This window comes from Pseudorca crassidens, chromosome 12, assembly GCF_039906515.1.
Source record: "Pseudorca crassidens isolate mPseCra1 chromosome 12, mPseCra1.hap1, whole genome shotgun sequence".
Classification (NCBI taxonomy): domain Eukaryota; kingdom Metazoa; phylum Chordata; class Mammalia; order Artiodactyla; family Delphinidae; genus Pseudorca; species Pseudorca crassidens.
The window spans coordinates 26672796-26685737 of record NC_090307.1 but is presented as its reverse complement, the minus strand read 5'-3'; the positions used below and the strand labels follow the sequence as shown (position 1 = coordinate 26685737).

The 12942-nt window shown below is 38.8% G+C and overlaps 1 protein-coding gene across 1 annotated transcript in view; it reads right to left on the bottom strand.

Moving 5' to 3' along the window:
• Window positions 1-1751: 1751 nt before the first annotated feature.
• Window positions 1752-12942, bottom strand: part of SKOR2 (SKI family transcriptional corepressor 2) — a 41819-nt gene continuing 30628 nt past the window's right edge. The window contains exons 8-9 of the mRNA XM_067701411.1: window positions 7413-7478; window positions 1752-2447 (exon numbers count right to left, since the gene is read on the bottom strand). Coding sequence (XP_067557512.1) covers window positions 7416-7478 — 63 coding nt within the window. The 3' untranslated portion in view covers window positions 1752-2447; window positions 7413-7415. The remainder of the gene's footprint in view (window positions 2448-7412; window positions 7479-12942) is intronic.

Here is a 12942-nt window from a genome sequence, read left to right as displayed (position 1 = left end):
TGTTGGATTTCCTTCTGAAGGTTTTGGCTTTTAGTGTATAACTTCATGGTTGCATGGAGAATTGATAGTCTCTAGTGTTTGAAAGGAATAGACTCAGTCTGATAAAATACCTCAAGAAATGGGGAGACTCTAAGGCCATGAGGGAAAGGGCAACAGGAGTCTCCTAGTGCTCAGGGAAAGATGCACAGCTGGGCTTCCATGGAGCCTGGAATTTAGGTGGAGAGCCAGAAGGCACTAATGTAGTTTCAGCATCCTAGCAGCACAGGCCAACGGACTTCCACACTGAGCTCGGCTATGAACTCAATTCAGAGCTACGCCACGATGAACTCCTCTAGGCTCTAAGACATACCTGGCAAGTTATCTCGTTCTAATTTTTCTTTTGCTACAAGATCATTTGCTGATGTTTTAACACTAACAACTCTGAGACATTTAAAGTTGCAATTGGAAAGAAAAGAACGACGTTTCAGGCTCGTTTACGTGGACAGATGATGTAGCTGCAGGACGAAGACCTTAAATTCATCCACAAATCTTTTTTTTTTTTTTATCCACAAATCTTTAGCTCCCTCTGGAGCTGCTGCTCTCGCTCTGAGAAGCTATCTGGTCCCTGAGTTTGCATTGGGTTCTGCAGAAAATGACCTCTGCTGTCCCCTGGTGGCCGGTCATGAAGCCAGGTTTGTGTCCTCCCTGGTCATTTTCTGTCACTTCTGGTATTACTGGCTGAGAGTACAAAGCTAAGGATGCTAGGCTTCCATCCCTATGTGTAATTTAAAGCTTACATAGGAGAAAAAGCTCCACCAACTTGACTGACCAGCTACCCCCCCCCCCCGTGTCAAGCACAGCTGTCAGTTTCAGAAGCGTGTGCCACGTCTGAAGGGCTGTGTGAGCCCCATGCCCAGGCTCCTGGAAGAACTTCCTCCTCTCCGTGGTTAGTTGCAGCATCTTCACATTATTGTTTTTGCTAGTGGTCACTGGGAACCTGTCCTCAGACTCCAGGACTTGGTTTATAACCCTTCTCTGACCCACGGTCCCATCCTTCATGGTCTGGGAAGAAAATCACTAATGAGTATCCCTCCTTTGGTTTCTTAATGTGGCAGCTAAGGATAAGAAAATTTATCTCAAGGGAGAATTGTCAAGGTTTTTTTTTTTGATAGCTTATGATAATGAAGATGGTGGGTAAAAGTATCAAATATCATGGCAATGCACTTTAAACTTCTTTTGAAATCTGTCGAGGGATGCCATTGGTGAGATGCCTCTTCAGTTAGGATGGTCGTTGGCAATTCCAGGGCAGGCGATCATCCACAGAAGACTTCTGTTCAACCCAGCATTACTCTAGAAATCCTGGCTCCAAAGGGTCACCATTTTGGCCCTTCTATCTCTCTCATCTGAGAGGCAGAATTTTTGGCATAAAATGATCTCATGGACTTTGATTCAACATCACAGTAAGGAGGAAGGCACACTATCGACTTCCTCACTAACGCTGTTAGGAGACCTAGCTGGAATTTAGAACCTTCCCTTACCCATACAAAGATCCTATCATGCTGGGGAGGACTCCAGTTGCTGACAAGGGCCAAAGGCTAATTTAGACTTTAATAACCATTTTTGAAGGAATTTCATTTTCAAAAATAATTTATTCAAATATTTTATGCCAAAATAATTCTAAAATGTATCAGTTTCTATTAGTTGCCCCCAAGCAAATGTGCATTTAACTACATGAACACAACCATTACTTCATAGTTTTTTTATTATAGACTTTTTTTATCCACATGAATGTTAAAGAAACTACAACAGAGTTAAATACCATTTTTGATAACATGATTATATTCTTAATTACACTCAATATTAAACTGTAAAATATTTCCAAAGGAATACAATCTTCATTCATATAGCAGGCAAAATACCAGAGAGGAAGGGGCCACGCATAAGTCTGTCCACTTTGCTGGGAAAAGCAGGTTTGTACGGCTGATGCCATCCTAGCTGTCGAAACGTGATCCTCCCCTCCTAGGGCAGGTCTTGTGTTGTCTTTTCACCAAGAATCACTTCTTCAAACGTAAAAGACGGTCTCATAGAGCTGCTCTCTCCAAGTATGTAGCACAGAGATCCCCTGGGACCGTCCATGGATTTCCCACCCCACTTGGCTAACAGCACTCCCGCGCTCTGGGTTCGGTTGGCCTATAAAAACACAGACTCAAACTTTGGTTCCACCAAAAGATGCAACAAGCGTTGACTGCTCTGGTTGGTTCCCCCCTCCCCCAACTAATGAATGGCTGCTACAGTCTATTTTACATGGTTGTCCATGCTGCTTTGAGGTCACTTGGCCTTGGGTTCTCCCGAACCTGATTTTATATTTGATTCCCAAGCCCTTTCAATTTTCAGTCTCTGTGCAGGTCGGAAGTACTCAGGGGCAGTCTGTATCTTACAAGAGAACAAGAGTAAGTGGTTCTGTGCACCTGGGATAAGACAAAAAGCACAGAATGACAACCTCAGTGTGACACAATCAGATAATTTAAAAACATTTAAAGTAATATTTAGTATATCCTTCAGAGAAGACATTTTTAGCACAGTTTGAATAAAAATGTTTAAACAGTGACCATGAAAGCATCTTCCTTTTCCCATAAATTTGTCTGCTACCTTACATGATGCATCTCTGCTGACAGCCAAACTAGAACTATTACATCAGAGCGTGCTGGTTTGCTATGGCTTCTTTACATTAAAGTCATTTTGCTGGGTTCCAGAAGCTCCAATTTGTTGTTGAGCAAACATTAAGACAGCCTGTGGTAAAAGGGGCAGACAGAAATTCATGCACTGGTGCCCTGCTGGCTTTGGCTGAATGGTCCAAGTTACATCCATTTCTCTTGTCCTGGGGTGTTAGGGCAGCTGTAGAGGTTTTGCGATTCAACATCAATGAAACCACTGGATTGGTTATTAACTACATATTTATAACTGATAATGGAAGATGTGAATTAGGCCACGATTTCAGGTCACAAGTCAGGGGAGAGCAGATGTAGTGTGGGCTGCAGAGCCAGGCAGCCTGGTTCAAATTCTGCCACTTGTAATAGCAGTGAGACCACACAACCTACTCATCTCCGCATTTCTGTTTGCTCAGCTGTAGAATGGTGAGAGTAGCAGTACTTCTCTCAATGGGTTGTTTTGAAGATTAAATAAGATAATTGACGTAAAGCCCTTAGAAGTGTGGCAGCACACTGTCATTCTCAGCGGAGATTCTTGAAAGAACCTGGTTCTCTTTTGTTTGAGGACAGAGACTAGAAATGGACATGCCCCCCCCCGCCCCCCATCTTTGATCGTTACAAAAGGAAGACACAGAATGTTCAATTACAATCCCTCCACACCCCTTTAAGACCTTTTTCTTGCTATTCTTTTCGTAGCAATTATCCCAGAAATAAAATAAAAATAACAAAATAAAAATAACAGGAGTTTACCAAAGAGTTAGATATTGTTAGGATAGGGGAAAAAATGATACTTTCAAACTCTCCAGGAGGATGCTAAGTAGCAATTAGTGATGAAGAAAATGAAGACCTAAGGCAAAAAGTAGGTGGGTTACACCCTCAGGTGTTATATAGGGTTTTATATGAACAGATTTTAATAAAAGCAGCCCCTTTGTGAGAGAGAATCTGGCAGAAGACTGGCACGCAAGGGTGAGAGTCAAAATTTAGAGCTGGCAGAGACTTTGATGAGGTTTGGCCATCCACGGTTCATAGATAAGAGTAAGCCTCGAGGAGATTAAATGATATGACTTCAGATGACAAAGGGAAGTAGTGTCAGATTTAGAAGCCAGACTCCCAAAACCAGCCCAATGATCCTAGAAAGACAGAGAAGGGGCTTAGAGTCAAATAGACCTGTATTGAAGCCTGGCTTTGTCACTTTCGAGCTAAGTGACCTCACTGATCCTCTGCATTCTCATGTATAAAATGGAGATAGTAATAGGATCAACCTTATAGACTTGTAAAGATCAAAAGAGAGAACGTGGCAGCCTAACCCAGTATCTGGCATGGGTAGTGCTCAATGAATGACGGTTATTATTATTTCCAGCTTGTTCAGCACGTTTCTGTATGACTATGAATGAGCCATATCCTATGATTCACTTTCCACTTAAGTAAAATGATTGAGTTCTCTGTGAAAGACCTAAGTCTGTGAAAGACCTAAGTATTTCACAGGGATGACATTTGCATCATGTTAAAAGGAGCTTGGGGCAAAAAGAATGTAAAGTAATATTAAACTGGTGTTAATATCATGACATTTTTATTTGGGGTGCAGATTTCACACAGATTATCCTGGAGCGTCTGTGTAGGAACTGGGGCACGTTAATGAGCAAAGGTAAGAAGACCGTCAGGAGTAATTCCGGTGTTCAAAACAGTTCCAGATGAAAGGATAATACACATAGCATTTTGAAATATTTTTTCCAATCACTTCCATTGTACTCGTGAGCTCACGATAAAGCAAATATGCAGAGCAGTGCAACATCTAATCTACAAGGGCTTCTTTTAGAAGGTAGTTTGAAGATAAATAAAATAAACTACAGTTTACACAGCTGGTAGCTAAACAAATAGAATTCATTGCCCCAAAGGGGACTTCAACTAGGTTGAAGAAAGGTTTAGATAAATCCATGGATGACGGATCTTTAAGGAGTTCTTAAGGGAAAGTTAAGAGTTATTCAGTGTCGTGCCTGAAGTTTGAGGTTGGTGTTGTTAAGAACAACAACTTGGCTCTTCTAACAGAATTGCACTGTTAGCCCCCTGGTATGGGTGGACTTTTATTTTGATTCGACATGGAATTTCTTGTGTCCTAACGTAGGGCAAAAATGATTTGTAGAGCAGTGATATGTGGCAATACTTCCTCAGCTTATTAAGTGGATTGCCTGTGGTTTTGAAAAGCTTCCTCCTCTTAACAGTCATATTGGAAATCACTGGGTGGCAAGAACACAGCACACTACCTTAAGGGTCACTCTTGCATAAGACATTAATGTATCAGTCCCTAATTTGGAAACCTGTGGTCACTCAGCAAGACAGAACTTGTTTCTCTCCCTTGGTGTAATGATTTTTATTTTGTCATCTCTCTTGGGGTAGTTCCTTGCAGGCTTGGCATGTTGAGAATCGAATACTGCCTCTAACAATATGGTTGTGATTCTCTGCTTGGCTGATTTAGCTCAGCATTTAAGTAACCACTAATCTTCTGAAAGCACCAGGGTCTACTTAGAGCAATCCCTGTTGTCTGCAAGGATGGAAACAAAATCAGCATGGAGGAAGCATTAGTTACTAAACACAAATCAATCTTTTTTTTTTTTTTTTTCCCACCTCACTGTACACTATGTCACCATCAAAGGTTTGGTTTCTGGGCAGTAAGTCTTCATTTTGTAGGTGCAAGAGCAGCTCATGTCTGACAAGCAGAGAAGATGAGTCAGGGAAGTGGAAGGGTAGAAAGAGAGTTTATTGAAGTTCCTAAGTATGAATCAAACTACATTCTAATGGATGAATCACAAACGTGGAGTGAAAGAAGCCAGCTACAAGAGAATGTTCTATAAAATGTCCTTTACTAAAGTTCAAAAACGGGTAAAACCAATCTTTTGTAACTGGGTAGGGGCACAAGGTAGCTATCTGGGTGCTAGAAACCTAGGCAAGTTCACTGAGCTCTGATGTGTTGACTTCATGACTTGACGATTTATAGGCTTTGGAGAATGTGTGTTATATTTCAATGAGAAGGTTACTTAAAAAAACACATCCCAATATATACTTTTTGATTTGAAAGAAAAGTAGTTTGACATTTTCAAACTTTTATACATATGGGTTTGTCAGCGTTAACTTGGATGATTTTTGCTTTGATTACCTTGATATGCTGTGTTAAGGTTTATTAGACTCTGAATGTTCTAAAACTATTCATTTCACACTGCTGGGAAAAATCTGGTCTACAATGATGAGAAAGAAATCACCAAAGTCAAGTTCAGACGTAAGAAAAATACTTGAAGATATAGAATGAAACCAAACTCACAGGTCCATTTGTGCATGACTTCATGGAGATGGAAACAGAATGACATTATCTGAGCATCCCAAAACAGAATGACTTACCATCTGAGCAACTCTGTTGCTAAACATCTGCTCACAGAAGACAGAAAGTCCCTATTTAAGGAGCAAGCAGGCACTGCTGTTAAAATCAGGAGCCCTAGAATCTCTTCCTGGCTTTGTAACAGAGACATAAAACATCACATCTCTCTTCACTGTACCTTGGTTCCCTGTGCGTAAAATTAAGGGAAAGCATATGAATGAGAGACTGTCTTGGAAAGAGTTTTGAGCTCCTAATGAAATGTGACATACATATAACTGTTTCAGAAAAATACTGAAGATTATCACCAATAAAGATAATGGCAAGAAGTAGAACTGTCATGTGCACATGGTAGAGGAGGCTTGTGATATGCAGAAAAGAGGCATGAAGGAAAGAAAAGGAACCATGAACCTGCATTGCACAGAGTATTTTTGGCCAGTCAATTCTACTGAATTGAAAATATGTTCCAGAGGGAAGGAGTGGGAAGAATCACTCTGATGGGAACAAATACAACTGATAAATGACCACAATCCTAGTTAGCCATGAGCACTTATAAATACCACCTCTGACATCTGAGTTTTTCCCTGATTTAGCAGTTCCAACTGCTAGGTCATCCTAATGTACTGTTAGAGAAACAACAATATCCTAGTTTTTGCATTCCTTCAATTCTAACAATTATTTATATCTTCTGCCATATCATCAAAAAGGTGCTTTTGAAATGTTTAGGTATATTCTGAATATAGTCATTGAATTTTTACTGTCTCCTTTTCCTTAGGAGTCCAGAATATTTGTCTTTTAAATTGCTGCCAGGTATGTGACATTGGATCTGGCTTCAGCTGTAGAGAAACAAGGATTGTTTTAGGGAAAGAATGAATGACTAATTCTGCAGCAGAAGTTCTCGAAGGTCTATGTCACACGCAGTTATTCACAGCACCATCTGTCAGTAATTCACTGAAAGTCGGGTTTCAGGAAGACATTTTGGAAGCAAAGGAGAGACAGAGAAGAAAAAACATAATAAGCATGGCTTCTGACACTCCAGTTTCCTTCAGAGGACCAGGAATCAGGGTGTCAGGAGGAACTGGAAAGAGTAGAAAACCTTAAAACAAAATGAAGATCACATCTACAAGACTGAACTGAGAATTTCCTTAGTTTTAGAAATTTTCCACAGAATTTATAAGATGCACTTAGCCATTTATTTAGGAAGCCCCATGCCTAGAATGAAGTTCAACAGTGTATCAGCTTAAACACAGGATGCAACATCATCAATGCCCTGGGCTATTTCAAGTACATCAGTAAAGAACACAGCCGAGCAATAACAATTCAGAGAGTTAAGGAAAATCTGTTTCCTCTGATGAGCTCACCTTTTAGCTTTTGCTGAGATGCGCACCTAGCTTTTCTTTCCTGATCAAGCTTGCTGCATAGGGAATCTGTAAGATAAAAACAAGCAAAACTATCCAGGTGAGCAAAATTTGGAGACATGTATAATGGAGACCCTTCATTGTGCCTAAATTTGAATGCTGGTGAATCTGCCCTGAGGACAAAAGGTCTCCATCTGCCTGGCAGTATGGGGCTTCTGGGGTATAGCATGTCTAAGGCCTGTTAAAAACCATATGAGGACAGGACAGGTGATCACACTAGGTTGTTGCTACAGCTAGTCTCTGAGGTTCCTATGTGACATTTCACTGCACTTAATAATTTGCACTTAATAATATGGTACTTATTTTTATTTATGTATGAAAAATAAGTTATAACGTATGTCCAAGGTCACAAAACAAGAATGTGATTACAAACTAGTTCAATGTAATTTTTCATTTAATTAGAGTGAGGAAATATGCTATCATCATAAATCACAAATAAGATTAACTAAACACAAACTATTACTCTGGGTAATTTCCCAATAACTACTAAGAAGCATCAGAAATCATTGCACTGAATGGAAAATATGACCCTTGAGAATTCTACCTGGATAAACTTGAAAAGTACTTTTCAATAGTGGGGTTTTGAATGAAAGTCTATCGCATTTGATATGCTACTTTTCATTAGAAAATTCAAATTGTTGAAACTGGACTACATGTATTATTTAGATTTGCCTCTCTACTAACCCTAGTCATGCTACTTACCTTCATCATTATAAGGCTAAATTCAGGACTCTAATGATATAAATCTGTTTTACATTTAAAGAAATATTCAGCCTTCTAGAATGTAACATGAACTATGGCTGATATTATATAAAAGCAGTGAAGGAAAGAAAATTATAGTCATTCAGGTAGGTAATATTTTGAATACTGTTATATACATTCCCCATATCCCCAGCATATTTATGTTTTGCTCTCCTGATCTACCAGTCCATAAACATGAACCTTTATTAATGGGAAGGAACTACAAATCTATAGTGATGCTTGTGGCTAAGACTAGCTGGACCATTTTGCCATAATAACTGGTTAGCTGAATCAAACAAGTCTTTTTTTTTAAATTAATTAATTTATTTTTGGCTGCATCGGGTCTTCATTGCTGCGCACAGGCTTTCTCTAGTTGTGGCGAGTGGGGGCTACTCTTTGTTGCAGTGCGCGGGCTTCTCATTGCGGTGGCTTCTCTTGTTGCAGAGCACAGGCTCTAGGCGCGTGGGCTTCGGTAATTGTGGCACGCGGGCTCAGTAGTTGTAGCTCACAGGCTCTAGAGCGCAGGTTCAGTAGTTGTGGTGCACGGGCTTAGTTGCTCCGCGGCATGTGGGATCTTCCTGGCCCAGGGCTCGCACCCGTATCCCCTGCATTGGCAGGTGGATTCTTAACTACTGTGCCACCAGGGAAGCCCTCAAACAGTCTTTTTAATGAAAAAAAGAGAGAAGACTAAAATAACCACCTCACTATCTTGATACACAGCCACAACATGGATATATATGATAGAGACATATCTGATAAAGGCCATAATAGCAGCATCGAAATTAATGGTTCATATAGGACCATAAATAGTTGTGTCCTAATCTCATACTTAGGACGAGAGCTGAGATTAGCTAGATAACTATGACAAGAAGAGTTACACAGGGACCTACTCTAGTTACCTCTTCTTTCCACTCTGGGTTATGCTACACCTGCTATTAACCGAGACATACTTGAATCCTGATTTTCCATTATGGTGTATGAAACAATATGCCAAAACACATGGATCACCTCTTTCTTTAGATGCATGATGTCAGAGAGCTTTGAATGGAATTCTATTATTTAGGATAACAAGTAGAAATGATGTAAACCTTGGGGTATAAGGATTACCTAATAAAATGTATTTGTGTCACTCTCGCATTTAGAAAGCCTTCTCAACATCAAGATTAGATGCCACGAAGATTTAGTAAGTGTCTGTTCTGTGCCAGGCACTGCACGAGGTAAGTTAATATCACCATGCGCCATCTCATCAAAGCCAGTAAACTACTCATCCTAACCCAAAGAAAACTGCCTGAAGGGCACTGCTTTCAGATCTAAGTCTGAATGCCTTTTTCTTTTTTTCAGAAACAACAATGTAGCATTTCATTAAGATGGGAAGCTGCTAAGGAAATTTAAGGAAAGGACTCAGGAAAAAAAGGACATTTCCAACTAAGCACATTTGATCCCCAAATCTCCAGACTGAAATTTAAATCTGTGTGAAGAATTATTAATCTCAGGTTGTGAGCTGAGAGTCATTAATTCCAAGTCTTAAGTCATGAATGTTTAATAAAGAATATATTAGCATATGGCCCGACTGTTCATGGAAACTATCCTATTTCATTGATTCTAAGATGCAGTTTTTTCCCTCACATTTTAACACTTCTGAAGTTGGATGTACTATAATTGATGGTATCTGAGAATAATAGTTGGAAACTTCTTTTCTTATGATACATCAAGTAATGGGCACTTTTATGATTGATGGTGCTTCAGGTTCTATACTCCCCAACTGGGGGAGCTCAGGATCTTAGAGGCTCCATTAAAGATAATTAGGCCATGTAAATCTCCTGTAATAGAACTTATAAAAGCTTTCTTTTCATTCTGACTATAGCTTGGAAATCACCAAGATTGGCATGGACAAACCCCCTCAAAGTTGCTATATAACTTCTAAATCACCTAGCCGGCTCTAGTCTATCAAAAGTATTGAGATTTTACCAAAAAAGATAATTTCCTAGATTGTGCCAAGAGAGTTAGCCTGAGCTCAGACATTAAGGTGGGTCAACATCTCAAAAGGAGAAAGACGAGAAAAAGGATATATAATTAAGAAACGAGTCATTGCATTGTCAAGATGCAAGGCAATAGATCAATAATTGGAAAAGGACCCACTGTAGTCAAAGTCTGTCTCCTGGAGAATCTTAAGGCAGCTTCCAAGGAAGTTCAGACTTACATCAAGTCCTCTGCTTGTTACATATTTAGTCATAAAATCAAAATCTTCTAGGGGCCCAGGGATCTTTTTCTAAAAATAAAGTGCTCTATCTACCTTTTAAAAATATGTAAAACATATTTTTAAAAACTCCCTGTGTTCAGATGGTAGAAATCTGGGCAAGTTCCCATCCTAATGAATACTGGAGATCCTCCAAGAAAAGACCACACTGAAGAGCTGTACCCTTGCCCAAGGGGGAGCACTCCTCCAGAAACGATAAAGACCTGTCACCGCTCCTTTCCCGGCAAGGAAGCACAGTGCTCACACCATCAGAAAGTTGTAAACTGACTTTTTACAAGTCCACGGTGAACGAAACATTAGTACTAAATCTATTGGTTGAACATTAATTTTAATTGAGGCTTTAATGAGGAACTTTGAGACTGGTTCCCTCTGGCTGCGTGTGACTGCAGTGTTCTGGAAGAACAGCAGAGGGCACTTCAAGACTAGCATATTTTAAAAGCACTTTTTCTCAATCTACGTGCCCCTTGGTAGCGATCCAGCAAGTTCAAAGTATGTGAATCTGGGTCTAGCCATTTATCATGCGTTTTCTGTTGCAGCTTCACAGTGTCCTTCAAGAACTATGACTAATGTCTTCAACAACTATGTCTTCAACTATGACATGCCTCCAACAAACCTACGGTAGCAGCTTATACATACATGTACTTGCTTTAAAAAATTGTTGCCAAATTAGCAATAAAAAATTGAAAAAAGGTTATCAAGGCATCACAGTAGTCTCGGCTCATGTTGTAAACTACATTATATTCCAGTCCTTGGAAAAACTTTAATCAAAAGGCTGTACACGTTATAGATGTAGAAAACAAACTTACGGTTACCAGGGGATAAGGGGGGAGGGAAAAATTGGGAGATTGGAATTGATATATACACACTACTATATATAAAATAGATAACTAATAAGGACCTACTATATAGCACAGGGAACTCTACTCAATATTCTGTAATGGTCTATATGGGAAAAGAATCTAAAAAAGAGTGGATATATGTATATGTATAACTGACTCACTTTGCTGTACACTTGAAACTAACACAACATTGTAAATCAACTATACTCTAATAAAAATCTTTTAAGAATGGTTATACACTTAGTAAAATGCCTTCACTTTCTTCTTTAAAATTTTTTTAAAAATTGGAATATAATTTACATATAACATTGTAATGGTTTCTTCACCTTCTTCTCAATCCTAAGGGATGATGGTTTTGTTTTAAAAATTGAACTTTTTTCCTAGAACCAGAGCTCACTTGTGAATGAGAAATCTTTTGCTCTTTATTATACTAAACACTAACACCTTCATGAACGTGCTAAATTCTAAAACCTTTGTATTTGGTTCATATTGAGAGGAACATATTTCTTCGCTTGTATAAGTAAATCTGATTTGGTAATAACAACATTTTAAGCACTTGAAAACCCAGAGCAGAGGTGGGGGACCATAACACAAACTGTGATAAAGACTGTAAAACTCTCATTTTAAACTGTTCGTAAAAAAAATATTAGCTTGTGGCCCATGTATATGTGTTAAATAAACTGCATATGCTTTAAATCTCACATTAGATAAATGCACATTTATTTATAAACACACAAAGAGAGTCAATCATTTGAGTCTATAGTCATCACAACTTTGCATTTAACAAACTGTAAAAGGAAGCAATGGTGTAGAAATTAGTCAGCGGAGAATCTAAAAATGCAGGAACCAAAGAAATTCATAAGTTTTCTTTCTATGGCAATGATACCCAAGATGCTTTCGATATCATCTTGAATAAGAACACTGTGCAACAGCATAGGATAAATGCGTTGTGGATCTATGGGAATTGTTACAAAATATGATGGTTTTAATATATTTGAATTCTCCATGACTGCAGAGTGGGTTTTTATTTCATCTAAAGGAAAAGATGCCTATTCTGTAAGCAAATGACTATTCTGTAATACATGCTTTGTAAACTTTAAATATAAAATAATTTAAACATAAAATAATAAAATAATTTTTGGTGAATTGTTCTGTTCTCAAGGAGCAAAGCATGTAACTATATTTACTGATGAATTAGAGCATTCAACTAAAAATATTGAGAAAGTCAATAATTGTGATACCTAGCAACTTCTTGATAATATTTAGGTATAATTTTCTAAAGACATTTTTCTCCAGTTACTTTAGCAAATATAACAAGCTGAATAAGGGACAGGATAAGTTTCTGTTCAAGTAAACTTGAGTTTGCTGCCTCAGTTCTAAAGCAGATGGTATAGTGTGAACACAGGTCCTTCCCGCACAAATATATCTCTAGCCACCAGGGCTCAAATAGTTCCACTGATAGAGGTACTACTTTGAGAAGGGGCATGCCATTAAATTGATTACTTGTATTGGCACAGCATTTTATGTTTACATGTGCATTTCATGTTTATTAAACACTTGTGCCTTATCATAACCCTATCAGGGTACTAGGTTGGACCTTATAACAGGTCCCTTTGGTCTAGAAACTGATAAAATG